Source organism: Capra hircus, chromosome 22, assembly GCF_001704415.2.
Source record: "Capra hircus breed San Clemente chromosome 22, ASM170441v1, whole genome shotgun sequence".
Lineage (NCBI taxonomy): Eukaryota > Metazoa > Chordata > Mammalia > Artiodactyla > Bovidae > Capra > Capra hircus.
In genome coordinates this window covers 51,867,227-51,887,252 of record NC_030829.1, presented here as the reverse complement: position 1 = coordinate 51,887,252, position 20,026 = coordinate 51,867,227, and the positions used below count along the sequence as shown (strand labels likewise).

The 20,026-nt window shown below is 37.7% G+C and overlaps 1 protein-coding gene across 9 annotated transcripts in view; it reads right to left on the bottom strand.

Moving 5' to 3' along the window:
* The window catches only part of MAP4 (microtubule associated protein 4), a 100,418-nt gene that overhangs the window by 68,808 nt on the left and 11,584 nt on the right, over positions 1–20,026 (bottom strand). For all 9 annotated transcript variants that reach the window (XM_018066778.1, XM_018066775.1, XM_018066774.1 and 6 more), the window contains one exon: positions 8,943–9,011. In XM_018066778.1, coding sequence (XP_017922267.1) covers positions 8,943–9,011 — 69 coding nt within the window. The remainder of the gene's footprint in view (positions 1–8,942; positions 9,012–20,026) is intronic.

Here is a 20,026-nt window from a genome sequence, read left to right as displayed (position 1 = left end):
TGTTGTTTGTTGACTTGTCAGTGATGGCCATTCTGACTATGTGAGGTGGTACCTCACTGTAGTATAGTTTTGATCTGTGATAATTAGCGATGATGAGCATCTTGAACTAGCACTTTGAATCTTCCCACCAGTGACTGATATTTCACTACTGTTGCTGTAAGCTCATAGTTGGAGTAATCATGTGTATACATCCTCTTATCCACACCCATATTCTTTCACAACAAATTAATTTTTGAACAGTGTAATGTAAAAAGTATTTGAAATTATTATTATTTGAATTTCTCCTCAAAGCATTAGGACGGGAGCTCTAAAATATACCAAGCAAAAACAAAATTGAGAAATAGACAAATCAACAATGATTGTTCGGAGACTTCAATATACCACTTTTAATAATGAATAGAATAACTAGGAAGAATATCGGTAAGAAACAGAAGACCTGAACAATATTATAAATCAACCAAACCTACCAGACATTTATAGAACACTCCACTCAACAAGAGAACAACATACATTCTTCTCAAGTACACATGGAACATTCTCTAGGACAGACCATATGTTATGCAATAAAACAAGTCTGAATATATTTAAAAGGACCGAAATAACTCAAAGTATGTTCTCCAATCACAACAGAATGAAATTAGGAAATGGCAACAATAAGTTAATTTGTGAAATTCAAAAATATGTGGAAATTAATAACACACTTCTAAATTACCAATAGGTCAAAGAAATCACAAAGGATATTAGAAAATACTTTTGAGATAAAGGAAAATGAAAACACAACACTTATGGAAACCAGAACTTATGAGATGCAGCTAAAGTACTGCTCAGAGGGAAATTTATAGCTGCAAATACCTTTATTAAGAGGGAAGGAAAAAAAATCATGTCAGTAACATAACCTTCTATCTTTACTTAAAGAACTAGGAAGAGAAGAGCAAACTAAACCTAAAGCAAGCAGAAGGAAAGAAATAATACAGATGAGTGTGGAAATAAATGAAATAGAAAAGAGAAAAATAGAGAAAACCAAGGTGACTCATTGAAAAGCTCAATTTAATTGACAAATCTTCACCTAATCAAGAAGAGAGAGACGACTCAAATTACTCAATTCAAGAATAAAACAGAAGACATTATACTAATTTTATAGACATAAAAAGGTTATAGAGGAACACCAAGAACTACAGCATGTCAACAACTTAAATAACCTAGTTGAAATGGACAAACTCCTAGAAAGAGAGAGAGAAACTGCTAAAACTGATTCATAAAACATTAGGAAATTCCAAAAATAATGGTTACACAGTTTCTAACAATTAGGCTTTGAAATCAGTTTCATGGTAGATGAGAGTTCAGTTTTCCCTGTATAGAGCTCAAGGATACCATCCTCTATGGTGAAGTATAGGCAGAAACATCTTTTGTTGAGTTAACTTCCTGGTCAGTTGGACACCACTTGTGCCCTGCACCTCTCACCCTTTAAATTCTACCTAACAGGAAAAAGACCTCTTTGTCCACAGCAGTGACAAAGTTAGTAATACTTGATTTTATTGGTTTTTCTTTTTTCCTTTTCACTTTTTACAGTCTCCCACTCTTGTTTCCCAAATCACTTCTCAACATAAATTACCTACATGCAAAAAGACCTTTGCCTCAAGTCTAGATTTTCTCCCAGAAAACAGTGTCTAAGAAAGGCTTTAAACAGGACTTCAAACGTCCATTCTTTCCAACTGACTTCTGAAAATTAGAAGATTTTACTGAGACAGGACACTGTGGTAGAAAGAGCATGGGACTTCTTACCAGACTAGGTTCAATTTTGAGCTCTCTTATTTAACCTACTTCAACTTCTTCAAATGAAAAATAAATACTGCTATACAGTAAAAAGCACTCTATAAACTTTAATGTGCTTTACAATAATAAGTTACCCTTATTATTAACAAGGTGAATCAGACAGAAAAATATGTTCATGTCTAGATTCAGGTAAAAAATACAAGATCAACTTACAGTAGCTGTGTGTGAACGTTAGTTCTGTGAGTAAAAATTTCTGGTCTCTGATAGTGTGGCTCTATCTATAATGCATTAATTTTTCTTAGAAAGGAGAATGTATTCTTTTATTACTTACAGAATTACATATAAAAAAGAAAATATCCTATTATCGACATATGCTTTCTGGCACAGGGTAGAGTTTCATGCCACAAAGAGAAGCAAATCATATAAACAAACTTAAGTTTAAAAAGTGTATCAGAAACCTGTACTCACTCAAAGCTCAGGAAGAAGCTATTTGGTTTCATTTAACTCCAACAGAAATAGAAGTCGAATGGCTCACTGTATAATTAAACGCTGTGTTTGGATGAAGGTTCTCAAGCTCATTCCCTGAGCTGCTTTCAAGGGAGTCCTAAATACCCGAGAAGTAAATGTAACATGTTGTGTTAATGGGTACATGTGGATTTTTCTAAGAAGTTATTTATTTTTACCAGAAAATAATAAACAACAACAAAAAAAACTTTTAAGAAATACTAGATTGGAAAAACAAAACAACCAAAAGAAATATTAGGAGCCCTGGTGTGTTTCCAACACGAAACTCGTATCTGTAAATGAAAAGAAAAAAACTAAAAACTAAAGCTTTGTTTTCAGGATTGAGCAGGGGCGGGGTGGAATGCCTGCCTTGCTATGTCTACATCCAACAACACAGCGTGCAGCTTTATGCTGAGGCTTCATTTACAAGATCTAATGGCAGCTTATGGGTTGGTTTCAATAGCTACTCAAAGACTCTAACATTACCGATTTTTCTGTTTAGATTTTATATTTTTGATGGCTTAGAACTTTTCTAACACAAAATCCTTTGCATTTCATCTAATGATACAGGTGACAGGAATGAAAAACACCCAGGACGTTCTCAGCGTCATGACATTCTAACAGAGCAGTTTTGCAGTTTGTTTCGCTGCTGGGCTGACCTGAGGTAATGGTGGCATCACATTCAGAAGAGTTATCACAATAAAAAGCCACCCCCTCGGATCACAGTGCAAACACTGGTAACACTGCCGTTTGTGGAGCACTCAGTGTACTGCATCCAGCCCCCAACTGTAAATAACTGTAATCTGCCTCCATGGCAGCAGATTTATTCTACATATAATTTGTGGTTAAATCTTATTAAGCCTTCACTGTAATGGAAACAGCATCAAAATAAAATGGAGGATAATCCAGGTTTATGCATGACTTAGAAATAAAACTAAAAGTCTGTGCCTGCCCCACCAGTCCTATGTGTTTGTCCAGAACCCTCTCCAGCCTTCCAGCTCTACCATATTAACAGGTTAATAAAGAGGAAGAACCCAACTGAGTCCAGGTTTCATCTCACTTTCATCGAAATGAATACACTAATAAAACACAAGGATTGCCCCATCATGAAGAGTTTAATCGTAGGGTACCTATAAGGTCAGTCAGGACTGAAAATCATTCTTTATAGTATTTAAATTACTGTGCTTCAAAACTAAGAATCAATTACTGAGCTCTCAATGAAAGGAAACCCAAGAACAAAAAATTGATCTTTCTTAAAAAACAATAACTGCTTGCCAAGCTAAAAAAGTTTATTTATGCCTTACAAATTACCTTAGATATTCTCTTTTCACTGTCTTAATTCAGTCAACATATTGCATTTGCAAATCTATCTACTGTAAAGAAAACACTAACCAAGAATGGCTAGGAAATTGGGCATTCCATTAAACTTTTCCCCGATACAGACTACTAGATGATCAAACAATATGGTTACAAAACTGAAACACTTCTGAATGTAACACATTTTATTTATCAATTCAGAAGGCATTTTAGGAAGAATGTAAATGTGAATTTTCATTAGACTAAACAAAATTTAAGTGTAGCATTTAGAAAGTATCTTAACAGTAATTGATATGCCATGGAATAATTTTTGGAATAACTTATTGCTACCTTAGGGAGATACTAGAAGACAGAGGAGCCTAGAGTGCTGCAGTCCATGGGGTCACAAAAGAGTCAAACACAACTTAGCTACTGAACAACAAACCACAAATTGCTTACTCTGCCAACTATCTTACTTATCAGATGCTACAAAATATCAAATAATTATTTCGGTTTCCTAACTCTTATAGATTGCAGATAAAAGGGAGTACATTCTGTCTAAAACGACAATGTAAGTGAAGATAGATGGCAGAAAGTAAAAAACCAATTATGGAATTATTATGGGTCAAATTACAAGCTTTGTTAGACCAAAAGCACAAGGGTCTTTATTTACAAATCTCATGTTCTGGTCACATTATACTTCAATAATTAAGAACCCAGCCAAAATCCAGTCCATATAGTGTTAGTGTAAGATGTTTATTAGCATGATTTATTTAGCACAATGATCACATAAAAATGTTCCAATGTACAAAACCACTGAAATCTATAATCACAAAAAATACAAACTTATGTGTGTAAATAAAGTTATAAAAATATTATTTAAAAACAAAGCTCTACATTGGGCCAAAGAAGAATAAGAGAAAGAAAGAGAGATTGCATATAAGAGACAACCATTTCAATAGAGCAACCTTTATCAGTCTGGCAACCTCACCAGTGAGATCCTGGGCCATTGGGTATGACCATCATAGCAATACAGCATTTTATTACAGGACTTCATATGAAGCTATACATGAAATATTACATATATTTCCTTCAAAATGAAACATCCAAGTGAAATACAGCTAACAATATATATGAAAGTTTAGCTGGCTATTAGTAGAAATTTTCAACGATTCCATAAATTCAAAATGAAAACATATTTAGAAAACAAAAACAAATTTCAGACAAAAATAAATACGACAAAATGGAAATTAAAGTGGAATAAGCCAATGTCAATAATGAAGCGTGAGTGTGTTTCTGAACACAGCCATACCGCAGGGCTCGCACCCAGGCTTTTCTACCCACCTGTTACCTAGAGAAGCTGCAGAGACTGTGAAAGAAGTGAAAGAAGGATGTCAAGTTTGACTATTTAAAGTTACCACTATCAATTCTGAAAAGTTCCTTTGCCAGAAAAAAAAAAAAAAAGGCAAAAGAAAAACATATGAGAAAGAGTTGTTTTATTAGATGTTCTAATCTCCTGTGCTATTTTTCAGATTTTTCTCCAGTGGTAAGAGTTTTCATATTTATCAACTGCTTAGAAGCTAAGGCTAAGCACTTCCTCTAAAATGTGCCTCCTGTGACTGTCTTCTCTCCAGAATCCACAAAAGGAATTCCTGGCAAAGGAACAAACCCTTGTGACCACAGGAGGGAACACTTTCTAAATTCTACAAGTCATTGCAGAGACTTGGTTTAAACTTTCATAACATTCTAACTTTCACATCCCAAATGTACTCTTGTATCAGAGGATCTAAATGTTCATCTTGAAATCTTCCTCAGAACATAGTGGTAAATATTCAACCTGAAACAATCAGTAGCTTAGTGATTATAAAATACACATAGTCAGTAAGAGGACAGAAAATTTTTTAAAGAGTATCTCATATTCTAGATCTTAAATCAGAACTCCTCTACAATATCAAAGCATGGCCCATGCTTTATATTCTACTTTTAAAAATGCAATCAAAGCCTATCATTTGAAAAGTTCTACAGTGTATGTCCCAGATGGTTTCAGATTTTTTTAGCTATTATTTTGGAAAAATGAGGAATGAGAAAAAAGAAATTCCAACTGGGACAATCCTCAGAATGTGTAAAAATAAATGGTAAGGTTTATGGTAAAGGACTTAACACACAAGTCTTCACATGTGACCCACCAGTTCCACCTCAGGCTGCACAAAGACACCACCAGAGTCTAAAGCAGGCAAACTCTGAACAGAGCTTGAGTCCAGTCAGATAATCATTTCATTAGAAACCTGGTAACTGGTTGTAGTTCTTCAATGTGTTGCCATTTAACTTCTCAGGTTGCTACAGAAAGCTATTTTCTATCTATAACAACATCCCAATATTCTAACAATACAGGATTCCATTTTCCTTAACTTACCAAGTTCCTTTTTTTTTGATAGCTCATGATCAAGCTAAGAAAGAAATTTTGGATCTGAAATTCCATACATAATAACAAGGCTGTCAAATTTTTAGGAGAATCTAAGTCTGCACAAATAGATTATAATTTCATAACAGAAACAATTTCAGCCCAACCTGCAAATAAGAAAGGATGATTTCATTTGAGGAAATATTTTTCAAAGTTTAATCAGAACTACTCTAAATTAAAAAACTTTAAATTAAAATAGCTATCATTATTCAAATGTTAGTAAGGTGGAAAGAAACACAGGTAGCCTGAAGGATAAGTCTACCCTAAAAGCAAGCTTACAGAGGGAAAAAGGAGAGGGATAGGGAAGTTCACTGCAGTACTGGTGGAGTCAATCCCTTTTTGAAAGCACACCATCTCATTTGCTGTTACAGCACCCTGATTCAGGTTGAAGATCGGAAAACCAAATGAAAAAGGCCAACTAAAAATGTTTAAAGAAAAGAAATATGTGTGACTGAATTAAATGATAAAATGAGTTTTAAAAGAGAATGAGAAATAAAAGACACTGGATGACCCTCATAAAAACACTAGGATTAAAAAAAAATCATCTGGTACTTTGAGCTCACAAAGGGAAAGCAGGTTCCATCAAGCCCTGCGGAGCACAAAAGGAAGCAGGTGGTTTGCTCAGCAATCAGCAGAAATGGGCCCCGAAGAACTACCCTCAGGTTCTTCTATATCGTGTCCAGGAAGGAAAGCAAAGCTCTGCAAAATGCTGAAGGTTTTACAAGTGTAACGATGCTTAGGAAATATCACTGGTCTGGTGTTGCAGCAGCCCCAGTGTTGAGAGACACGCTAGGCTTCTAGGAGGAGAAAAATAGAAAGGGAGGGAGAAGTAGGAAGGGGAAGGAAAGGACGGAAAAGCACAGGTCATTAGTAAACAGCAAGTTCAACATAGCAAGATGCTCATAAACCCTTATTCACTGTCAGCAGAGCAGGTGTGCTCTTAGAACTACAGATAACACTCTGAAGGAAACAAAAATGGGAAATTTCAAAACGGCACAAAGCTACATGCTCCAGTTAGTGAGGGCCAAATTAGAATGCAGTCACACCATGCTCCGAAAACATGCACTCTTTGCCCACTTCCTACCCCTTCCCAGCCCCAGTGAAACATGCATATTTTCAGTAAAGCACCTGCTTTAACATAGTCAAGAGGTCAAATTCAGAAGACAGCATCTCCCCAGGTGTGCAAACTATATTCTACACTTTGGGCGGGGAGGTGTCCAAGAGCAGAAAGACCTGCTCCCATAATGGCAACAGACAGTTCATAAACAGTCGGGTTCTTTTTTTGATGCCACAGAACTAGTCTTCAAACAGTAAGGGTCAGGCTGCGTGTTTTTCCTGTTTTGTTTTTCTTTTTTTTTTCCCCTTGCACTATTAAGCTGTGGCAGTGGGAAAAAACCTGCTACATCAAGTTTAACTCTCCTCTGGTCAGCCCTGACATCCTGCTAGAGAAGAAACCTACTCTAGTGGCGATAGTCATTTCCTTACCACATGAAAATGGAATTCATTCTTCCCAATGGCTAAGCAAATCAACCCCCCTTTTTCCCCCTGGTACTGCCTCCTTGTTAAAGAAAGTGGAATCTATTCATTTTTTAAAAGTTTATGTTCAAACTTCTTCTTCGTTAGTCATGGGAATATTTCTCTAACCATTTTCTTAAAGCCTTTCTTAAAGCTTATATAGATCTTTGCTTTCTTCAAAGCAGGCACAGAAACAGTCAATACCACATATGAACTAAGATTATTAAAAAAAAATCACAAAGATTTCAGTTCACAAAACAGAGAGATAAGTAAATTTGCACTTCTTGTTTCCAGCTTTTAAAGTAAAGTGTTCCTAATTAATGAGTTGCTAGTAAGGATTTACTGTCACTGGGTCAAACTAACATTCATAAAAATAGAACCTGAGTGGAGGGAGGGGGGAAAAAAAGAACTTAGTCATCAATAAACCTACAGTATAAAGATGTATACAACATTTCTAAAGGTCACAGGATCAGGATAAACAGTAAATCCTAGAATAACTGATATTGCTAACAGAAGGCTCTGCATAAGCCTTAGAAACTGAGAAATCCCTCGATAACTCAAGGCAGGACTTCTAAAGGCTGAGGTAAGCACGCAAGAAGAGAAACACAGCCACAGCTAGTGCTGGCCTCCCTACAGTAATGTGAAGCAAACGTTATATGCCCCAGTTAAACAGAAGTCTTTTCATTTGGGTCAACAGCATCAGCCTGATTGTTCAATTAAGCAAATTAAGTGCAACTATTTTAAAAAATTCAGTATGGCTCTCACATTAGCTACCTAAACAATTTATTCGCAGAATACATCCCTGTGGACCGTGCTACTGCTTTGAAAATTTTGCTCACTACAAATACACAAGGGGGAACCACAGTAACTCAGCGCTAGCCCTGGTAATGGGCTAGGCATTACAGACAATTTCAAAGTAACAGTTAAGGGGAAAAAAATAAAGACAAAACAGACTGAGGGCCCAAGAGAAAGGAAAGAACTCTCGATTTCCAGCTCACAAGTTTCCTAACAGTGAGCCATGGAAAGCAAACCAAGTGCAGTCAGGGACAAGACCTGCTCAGAGAGTTGTGGCAGCCAAAGGATTCCACACTACATATTCTGATGATGGTCATTCTGCATCAAAAGTCTATTATTAAGATTGATCCAACTCTCGAGTGGTATAACTGTAAAAAAATATTCACAGAATATCAAATGAAGCTCACTCTCTCCATTGTTGGAGATGTTATGGGGCAAGATGCCCTGGATTTAAACACAACCAGCAAGAATAAGAGTACCCTGACAAATAATCCATATGCTTCCACTAACAATCCTCCTCAAAGGAGCTGATCAAGGTGTTAGGTGTTTACCATGACTGTCTCACCCACACATTTGAGGACTCCTGGGAACCACTTACCAGTGACATCATTCCGTTCTATTCCGTGGTCACCGTTGGCGAGCACTGTGGCTTGAGAAGATGGAGTACCTACAACGACCACAAAGGATAATTACCCACTCTGACAAAAAAACGAAAAACAGATGCCACTGCTGTCTAAGTACTAGGATTTTTGTCACTCTTCATAACATTAGCTTACAGCAGATAAAATCTGTCCAAAATTTAAAGATCAAATGAAAGGAAATCCAAATACAGAGAACAGAACTGAGTCATTAATTTCTACGGCATTCAAACTCTAATAGGATCCACAACTACAGGAGAAGCCTTCCTTACAGCAAGTCAAAGTCTTTCCTGCCCTGTACGTTGTCAAAGACTATCGTTATACTCACTAAACTACCATGAAGAACCAGTGGTTTAGAACCAGTGATTCAAACCAAATTCTCCAAGAACACAGACTTCCCTGGTGACCCAGTGGTTAAGAATCTATATTCTAATGCAGAGGATGCAGGTTTGTTCCCTGGTCAGCAACTAAGAACCGATGCAACCAAAAATAAAACAACTGCCACATAAAAAGTCTAAGGTCCCATCTCTGCTTCTTTACATGATGATTACCTGGAGGTCACCTGCAATACTTCTGGAAGCAGTGGGCTTTAAAAAAAAATTAAAAAAGCTATTCTAATAGACCATGTGGGCTTCCCAGGTGGCTCAAGGGTAAAGTATCCGCCTGACAAACCAAAGATGCAGGTTCAATCCCTGGATCCCCTGGAAAAGGAAATGGCATCCCCCTCCAGTATACTTGCCTGGGTAATTACATGGACAGAGGAGCCTGGCGAGCTACCGTACATAGGGTAACAAAGAGTCGGATGCGACTTAGTGACTAAACAAAAACAACAATATACTTGTGTCTCATTTCCTAATAACTGAGGATACTGAGCATCCTTTCATGTTTGCCAGTCTTTCATTTTCTTTGATGAACTGATTTTTTTCTTTGATGTTCAGATTTTCGGGACTATTTTTTTAACTGGGCTGTGTATTTTCTTATTATTGAATTTTGAAGATTCTTTATTTTTCTGAATACATACAAACCCTGATCAGGAGAGTTTTGCAAATATTTTCTTCAATTAAAGTATTTTCCAAAAACATATACCCCAAAAATATCTTCATTTTCTTAACTGTGTCTGTTGAACAGCAAAAGCTTTCCATTTTGATAAAGTCTAATTTACCATTTTTCCTTCATGTTTCCATGCTTTGGTGGGGTATCTAAAATATTTCTCCCTAGCTCAAGGTCACAGGATTTTCTCCGATGTTTTCCTCTAGAAGTTTTATGGTTTTCATTTAGGTTTCACACTGAGCCCTTTTTTATGCGTTGTTACAATATGGGTCTAGGTTCACATTTTTGTACATTGATATCTAATTGTTCCTTTATTTCACTGATTCCTTTGCACCTTTGTTGAAAAGGTGCAACTGACCATATTACATGTAGGTCTGTTTCTGGACTCTCCTGTTCCACTAATCTATAAACTTACCTATCTGCCAGTACCACAATACAATTAAAATACAATTGATAATTTTTTTTATAAAATCTTAAAATGACATCATGTGTGTCCTCCAAATTAGGTCTTTTCCAAAACTGTGTTGTTATATTTTAATGTTTTTGCTTTTCCATATAAATTTGAGAGACAGCTGTTGATTTATAAAAAAAAAAATTCTGATGGGATACTGACTGCTCTTACTATATAGATCAATTTGAGGACATATAACCTTTCTGAAAGGCTCTGACTATATCTAACATTCAGCAACCTGCCTAGCTCTGCAGTTAGCCTGCCAACCCAAGAAGTTCCTGCAAATTCTCTTAACCTCACAGATTTTTCATAAGACAAGTAGAAGTCTAGAACGTATGCTACTAAAATATGAAATGCAAGAGTTTACTGTGGAAGATAACAAACTACAATGTCCAAGTTTCTGGGTTTCACAAACCCAATGCAGACAAAAAATCTTTCATATAAACTCACTGAAAAGATCATGGAAAAAGCAAGAGAGTTCCAGAAAAACATCGATTTCTGCTTTATTGACTATGCCAAAGCCTTTGACTGTGTGGATCACAATAAACTGGAAAATCCTGAAAGAGATGGGAATACCAGACCACCTGACCTGCCTCTTGAGAAATCTGTATGCAGGTCAGGAAGCAACAGTTAGAACTGGACATGGAACAACAGACTGGTTCCAAATAGGAAAAGGAGTACGTCAAGGCTGTATACTGTCACCCTGCTTATTTAACTTTTATGCAGAGTACATCATGAGAAACACTGGACTGGAAGAAACACAAGCTGGAATCAAGATTGCCAGGAGAAATATCAATAACCTCAGATATGCAGATGACACCACCCTTCTGGCAGAAAGTGAAGAGAAGCTAAAAAGCCTCTTGATGAAAGTGAAAGAGGAGAGCGAAAAAGTTGGCTTAACGCTCAACATTCAGAAAACGAAGATCATGGCATCCGGTCCCATCACTTCATGGGAAATAGATGGAGAAACAGTGGAAACAAGTGTCAGACTTTATTTTTTGGGGCTCCAAAATCACTGCAGATTGTGATCGCAGCCATAAAATTAAAAGATGCTTACTCCTTGGAAGAAAAGTTATGACCAACCTAGATAGTATATTCAAAAGCAGAGATATTACTTTGCTGACTAAGGTCCGTCTAGTCAAGGCTATGGTTTTTCCAGTGGTCATGTATGGATGTGAGAGTTGGACTGTGAAGAAAGCTGAGCACCGAAGAATTGATGCTTTTGAACTGTGGTGTTGGAGAAGACTCTTGAGAGTCTCTTGGACTGCAAGGAGATCCAACTAGTCCATTCTGAAGGAGATCAGTCCTGGGATTTCTTTGGAAGGAATGATGCTAAAGCTAAAACTCCAGTACTTTGGCCACCTCATGCGAAGAGTTGACTCACTGGAAAAGACTCTGATGCTGGGAGGGATTGGGGGCAGGAGGAGAAGGGGACAACCGAGGATGAGATGGCTGGATGGCATCACGGACTCGACGGACATGAGTCTGAGTGAACTCCAGGAGATGGTGATGAACAGGGAGGCCTGGCGTGCTGCGATTCATGAGGTCGCAAAGAGTCGGACACGACTGAGCGACTGAACTGAACTGAAATCTCAGGTAACAGAGGAACAACTAGAGAAAAACCTAAAAGAATAAGGCAGACTGAAAAGAAAATATCAATTAACTGGAACAAGAGGAGGAAAATAAAAGGAACAAAAGATAACAGACTTTTCTTAAGTACCCAGCATGCATCATGCACCATGCTAGGGTTTCACATATTGTGTTTTACTTATCAAGAGAGAGAACAAACATGAGCTAGAACATATTTCACATAAATAAATCCACACTCATACAGTAAGCTTATAAAATGTATTCTTCCTAGCTCAAGAAAGAATGCCTATTTTCCAAAATCCACCTCAGTTTAAAACACAAATTGCAAAAAGAAAATAAAATGTAGACTATAGGAAAATGCGTATTACAAAATGATATCATCTTTCGGCTGTAAGCATGATGAAATCTTTTTTAAATTTGATAATAGCCCATGATGGCAAAGGTGTAAGAAAAAGGGTAAGCTCATACACCGCTGGAGAAATATAAATTGAAACAAACTTTCGACAGTTTACCAAATTTTGAAATACCAGTGTAACAATTCATTTTAGGTCGGTAGTTCATGAAAAAGATATAAAAGTACACAAAATTGAACGGAACTTTTATCATGGCATTGTTTTAAAAGTAACAAATGCCTACCAGGAGATTCACTAAGCTGTGAAATAAGATGCAGCTATTAAAAGAAATGAGGTAGCTAATATGGGAAAATTTCAGGATGCCAAATGTTATTAAAGAAAAAAGCACATATATTAAAATATAATCAGGGACTTCCTTGGTGGTTCAGTTGTTAAGAATCTGCCTTGTAACACAGGTGACAGAGGTTCAATCCCTGGCTGGGGAACTGGATCCCACACGCCTGCGTGCTGCACTGAAAGATCCCATATGATGCAACCAAGATCTCACGCGCTGCAACTAAGACCCAATGCAGCCAAATGAATAAATATATATATATATATATAAAATCATGTTACTTTTTAAAAAAGAAAGGCATAAAGTAAAAGCAAGTATGACATAATAACACTATGAAAAACACACATAAATAATCAGGAAAAATATGGAAAAACATATACCAAACATCACTGCTAACTGCTAAGGAATGAAGTGCAGGAAAACAGAGACGGGGGATTAAAAGGAAGACCTTCACAGATGTAAACTACTGTTTTAATTGAGCACCTTAAAGAGTGGACAGATAGCAGACTGAAGCACACAGGCCAGCTTCAACATGCTATCACAAGCAGTCAGAAGTAGCAGGAAAGACTGATTTTTTTAAAAGGCAATAAAAGATCTGGAAATCAAGAAGGGTACCCCCTAGCAGACCAGAAATTACAAGAAATATCCAAGTAAATGAAGCAAACAGACCACCCTAAGAAGAAACCCCAGCCCAAAGAAGGCACAGGAAGGAAAACAGCACTCCTTGGAGGTAACTCTAGCCTTGGAGACAGCCACAGCGGCGGGACTTCAGGAAAAGCTGCCTCGCCAGTCCCGACTTCCCCCATGCTCTCCCTCCCTCACCCACAACAGCCAGCTTTATGCCAAACCCCAGCGGGAAGACACTGAATGCTTTGGCACAGGAGGAAGCCTGCTCACCGGGTGGATGGTGAGACCCGGGGGCGCTGTGGGGGAGCCCCACGCTGCACCAGCAGCACCACCAGACCCGCCAGAGGCAGGTGGCAGCAAACAGTCGGGCATCACAGGGAACCTCAAGAGGCAACAGCATGGCCGAGCAACTCAGGAAAGCCACTGCCAAAAACAGACATCACAGCCAAAGAGAGCAAACTGTCACCCAGGGAGACAAGGCGGATACAACTAGACTCTTAAAAAGGAGTATGTTATTTTCCTCTTAAGGATGAAAGAAAATACCACACATCCATGAAACAAAAGCAAGCCCCTAAACAAAGTGATTATCTAATGATTAACAAATCCTTTCCAGGTTAGGGAGTTTCCAATTATTTGATTTTCCAAAATTGAAAGAGGTCATAATGAGGTTGTCGTCTGATAGGACATTAAAAATATATTTTAATAATACTGAGTTATGGAATTCTTAGCATAGAACTCAAAGAACTGAATATATTGCTATAATAAAGCTTCCATTCTCACATAGGAAGCTGTGTGAATAGAGCTTTTTGGCTGTTATTATCTATGAAAACAACAGGAATAAATATTGTTAAGTCCTTTCCATCGTAGCAAAAAAATGGTTACTCACAGATTTAGAATCTAATCAAGGAAAATAATAGAGCAAATAATCTCACTGGAAAAACACTTCCAGGGAATACCCTGGCAGTCCAGTAAATAAGACTCTGTGCTTCCACAGCAGAGGACTCAGGGTCAATCCCCGGTTAGAGAACTAAGATCCCACAAGCTGAGGAGCCAAAAAAAAAAAAAAAAAATCCAATCAGATTCAACTATTATGGTTGGTAATAATTTGTCAAAAATTGTGACAAAGGTCACAACTGGGTACTACTAGTAATTGTGATGATAAATCTCCTCTGGACCAAGTTATACTTAGGATCCTTTGGTTACAGGAACTTTTAAATCAAAATTTAAGTTTACATACTTGTTATAGAAATATGATAATTTACCCAAGAAAAAAAACTTTCAAGTTTAAAAATATATTCCATTAGGATAAAAGTCTATGACAAATGGAATAGAAATGAGGGTTCAAGGGATCAAAAGAAAGATTTACATTTCCAATGATAAAGAACAGCTTGCTCATGCATTTTTTAAGTAAATGATAATAGGAATCAAAATGCTATATTATTTAGAAGCATTTGGATACATTTAAAGGACTGATATAACTATTATTTTATGTGGTAAAAGTGAAACATCCTGAAAATTACATACTTTCCAACAATGTAAACTTCTGCTTAAAAAATTTAGATGTCAACTTAAAAATGTACAAAGAGTACAAAATTTTTGAGAATTCCCACATGGCTATGTGACTAAAAAGTTTCAAGACTGCTACTTTAGACAAATGCAGAGTTACAAAGAATGGTTTATACATTCTAGTAGAAAAATTTCCAAGTGGCAAAGTAAACAGAGATTGAACCCATTTGTTTAAAACTTACAAATTTCTGTTTGTAATTTACATAGTAAATAATCCTAAAAGATCTATTTCTTCTTAAAAAATAAATAGATAAGTCAGAGTTAGGGGAGATTTTCACTTACTTGAATTTCAATTTTTTAAACAAAATTTTTACTGTAGACTAGTTTTTTAAATTTACAGAAAAATTGTGATGCTAGGACAGAGATTAAGTTTTCCCTATAAGAAAAGATGGCCAAAAGAAGCTGGGTTGTTTCCAAAGCAAAGGCAGATTGATATCTGATGACAAAGTCATATAATGTTTGCCCGAACACTCCTGTCTACACCACACTCTGAAATGTCTTCTCTAAACCACTTCTATTCCCTTCAAAACTGTAGCCCTTTCCACCTCCATTTTTCAGCATTATGACCTCACCTCTTTCAAAGAAAATAGGAAGCCGAGCCAGAAGAGATTTCCTGCCCCTTCTACCACCACACACGCAAACCTAAAGCATCTGCAATGAAACGCTTCTGCCCGTACCTGTGCTTCCTTCCAAAGACAAGCTTCTTCTCCTTCTAGTCTTGAAATCAGATAGTATCACACCCCTCTCAAATCACACAGCTCTTTATTTGCTCTTTTCTTTTGGCACTTGACTACCTTCACTAATGAACTGTAAACTCCTTGAGGTCACAGCTTTGAGCTTCATTTTTTTCTCCTTAATAACACAGCATTCTCAACAAACATTTGCATACAGAATCAATGAATGACTGGAATAAATGTGACTGTCTGTGTGTGTACGGGGCAGCAGCAGGTGACAAAAAGGAGGGAGAAGGCAAAAGCAGCAACTCCTAAGTAAACCTTCAATTTCTAAACACAAAATTTTAGAGACTGTAAAACACTTTACTTTAGAGACTTTAAAACACTTTAATTTTCTAATTTTCTTTACAGTGAAGTTTCAGTGTTATAATCAAGGGAATAAAGCTGTTAACAGAAGATTTCAAATGAGAGCAATACCAGAACCCATGAGTCACGTGCTATTTCCTTGTTTTCAGGACCAGACATGCCATCTACACAGGGGAGGGAGGAATACTGCTGTGGCTTCACAGAGCAATCTTAACATAAAGATGCCTGAATCATATCCAGAAATTTAACTGTAAGAAACAAATGCTCCTCCCAACTTACCTGGAGTCTGTGCCTAAGAATAACGTAAACGTTTTATCTCTGAGGAAAGGAACTTTTTTTAAAAAAGTACGTAAAAGATAGCTGGATTCGGAGAGTTTATTTCTTTGGTATCTCTGTCCTATGCAACTCTTAAGAATTTCTCAGCTACAGATAAAACATGGCAAATTAACCTCTTAAGAAATCTCTGCTTCTCTTTCATACCAGGTAGGGTACCATTATTATGAACTATAACTGTTAGTACTATTTTTTTTTCCTATTCCAAAAAGAAATTTAGGTAAGAAATAGAGTATATTTTCAAATCAAAGTCAGAAAACAATTTTTGCAAAAACTTATAAAGAGGGTTCAGGATCAGACACTTACACCTAAATGAAGACCTACCACTTTAGGCTGCAGACTTAGAGTTACTTGTTAGTCTGCACCTTAACATAACCCAAACCTGAATAAGATGACTTTAGTTCAGCAACAGACCAAATGGTCTCAGTTCAGCTTAACAAGCAATGACTGTATCTCTACATGTGCCAAGAGCAGTGACCTCGCTAACACACATCCGACGAGCTTCCCACTCGCCTCCGTCTCTGCACAGACTGTGAGACTCCGCGTAATGTCGCTGGGCGTGTGTCTCCTGCTTCCGCTGTCACTTGTCTCACTTGTCATTTGACCTCTTATTTCTTATCACTGAGCAACCTGAAGCTGCTGGTACACTATGAACTTATTCTGTGCCTCTTTGCTTTTGCTAACCGTGTCATTCTGCCAGAATATAAAAATAAACAAAATACTATCCCTATGCTAGAGTAGCTTGAGTGTGAGACAACAAATAGCTTAATTATGATTTTACAAGTGCCTTGAAAAGGGCAGGCTCAGGTACGAAAGGTACCAAGGAGAAGAAAAGACAGAGGCCGGTAAGGGGCAAGTCGCGAGCAAGGATTGCAAGTCAGGAAATGTTCTTGGACAATTACAACAATCATAAAGGATTTTTTGTAGACCACCACCTTCAGCCAAAGCTTTAATTATCATCACCTCCAGATGTGTATCCCCAGCCCAGAATTACGCTCTCAATTTCAGGTTCTTTTATCTAGCTGCTACTGCTCTTGACTAGATATCTTCTCTACTATCAGATAAGCTGAAATTCTTACCTTTCCCTCAAAAGCTACTCCTTCTACAGCCTTCCCATCTCACGAAATGATAAATCACTCCTTTTGGTTGCTCAGGTCAAAGTCCTCTAGATTCATCCTTGCCAATGTAAAGGCTTGTACCTTCAAAGGAGCAGCTGAGTGAAATGGTATGGGTGAAAGTTGGATGGAAGTGGGTTTAAGAGGGAAAGCAACTGACATTAGAGAGCAGATATATTTGCTTCAAAGAAGGAGCAAAATAAAAGAAAAGTAAATGAGAAAGGCATGGATTGAGACAGAATATTTTTTCTTATGAAGGAAAAAGTTAGGGTATATCTGATGCTGATCAATGACCCAGAGAAACTGGTGATAAAAGAGACAGAAGAGGCGAAGGCTACAGTAGTGCCCTTGAGCGAGAGCAGGAGCAGTTCACTCCTGAACATTAGCGCAACGGCAGAGCAGAGGACACAGGACAATGCAGGCTAGGAGACTGGCTGAGGGGCCAAGCAGGATATCAACTCTCTTCCGATTGACTTTACTGAATGTCTGTTCTAAAAGCCCTCAAATGAACAAGAAGATGCAAAATAGTTGTTTATAAAGTAGAAGAATTAATAAATTTATATAACTTGGTAGTAGAATTCTGAAGTACATGCTCTTTATGCAAATAAAATAAGACTCTGATTTACATTTCCCTGAACATAGTGTTTACAGGTCTGATAATTCTTTTGATTTAAATCAAGTGAATCTTTAGTTTTGAAAAACAGTATCTATAAGACAGTAAATAAATTAGAAAGTAAGCATTCATGAAGACAGTATGGTTTCACAGAAAGAACACACAGTTTTAAATCACAAGATTTGGGTTCAGGTTGTGGTTCTATCACTATAAACTAAATGATCATATACTATTCCCTTGTACTAAGAAATCAGTCCTGTATATTCACTGGAAGGACTGATGCTGAAGCTGAAACTCCAATACTTTGGCCAGCTGATGCTAAGAATAGACTCATTGGAAAAGACCCTGATGCTGGGAAAGACTGAGGGCAGGAGGAGAAGGGGACGACAGAGGGTAAGATGGTTGGATAGCATCACCGACTTGACGGACATGAGTTTGAGCAAGCTCCAGGAGCTGGTGATGACAGGGAAGCTTGGCATGCTGCAGTCCATGGGGTCGCAAAGAGCCAGGCACAACTAAGCAACTGAACTGAACTCCTGAGCCTTAAAAACAGCCTCAATCTGAAAGAGGGGTAATATCTACCTCCCACAGTCACCAAGAGGACTAAAGCAATAACACTGGAGGCAGCACTGTGGCAAATGCATTTTGTGAAGTAAATGTCAACTATTATTATTCTCATTGTTGTTGAACTATAGATTGAACAACCATATTGATCTACCTATACAACAATAGATCTTCCATAGACTGATCACTAAACTACAAAGTAACCTTGAGAGAACACTGAAATTAACTTTTGCCTTATGAAAAACTCATTAAAGTGACATTACCAGACTAGATCATAATTGTAAAACTAAGAAATAAGCCACTTACCAGAATTAAAAAAAAAAAGGCAACGCAATGAGTTTAGAAAAAAAATAAAAGGGAGATGGAGATTCTAACCATATAACAACTAATGATCTCAAAAATCTAAGCTCAAGAGAGAAGAAAAAAAACATCACTGCAGGAAAAAAAAATGAGGTTTTACAGCAGGAAAAAGGTCTGCATACTTCTCTGTAGGTAAGACATGGGTTCTAATCATGGGAAAGCTGTGCATTACTGGGTAAGTCTTCATTCAAATGAAGCTAAATTGTCTTCTTTCTGATTTCCCAGAGGACAAGACTCCGGCTTCAGGAAATGAAAACATTCTCAGCTAAATACACACAGCACTGAAAACAACACTTTTTTTTTTTTTTTAAACTAATCACATGCTCTGAGATAGCTGTTACATTTTTTTTTCTCCTGCAAGAGATTTCAGAGTCCCACAGCTGGCAAATCAATTGGCAGAGAAGGGAAACAGCAAGAAGCTGAGAAGGCATGTGTGCTGTGAAGAAGAGAGCCGCAGTAAGTCCGCGTTGGGCAAAATGGCGAGGATTCAGCACAGTCTCAATGCAAGGCCTCCTCCTTGTGCAAAAGTCAGACCTGTGCCAACATCGCCCTCTGGTGGCCAATGAAGTTAGTTGCGAAGCTCCTCAACAGAAAGCCCAGTCAGCTGAAGAAGGACCATTTCTGAGGCTCTAGCTATCATCCTTCCCAGGACTTACTTAGGCCCTTTCTCTAAGACCAGTGTTTCTCAGTCAAGGACAGGCATCCAAGTCACTTGCAAGAGACTGTTAAAAAACAGACTGCTGGGCTTCCCTGATGGTTGACTGGTAAAGAATCTGCCTGCCAACTCAGGAGACATGGGTTCGATTCCTGATCTGGGAAGATCCCACCTGCCTCAGAGCCACTAAGCTGGTGCGCCACAACTACGGAGCCTGAGATCTAGAGGCCACCGGTCACAAATATGAATGAAGCCCACACACCCCAGAGCCCAGGCTCTGCAACAAGGGCAGGCAATGAAACGAGAAGCCCAAACACCACTCGCCAAAGCTAGAGGAAGTCCAAGCAAAACTTGCTGTTGAGATTATCGAGTCCTATCTAAGGCGTGCCTAAG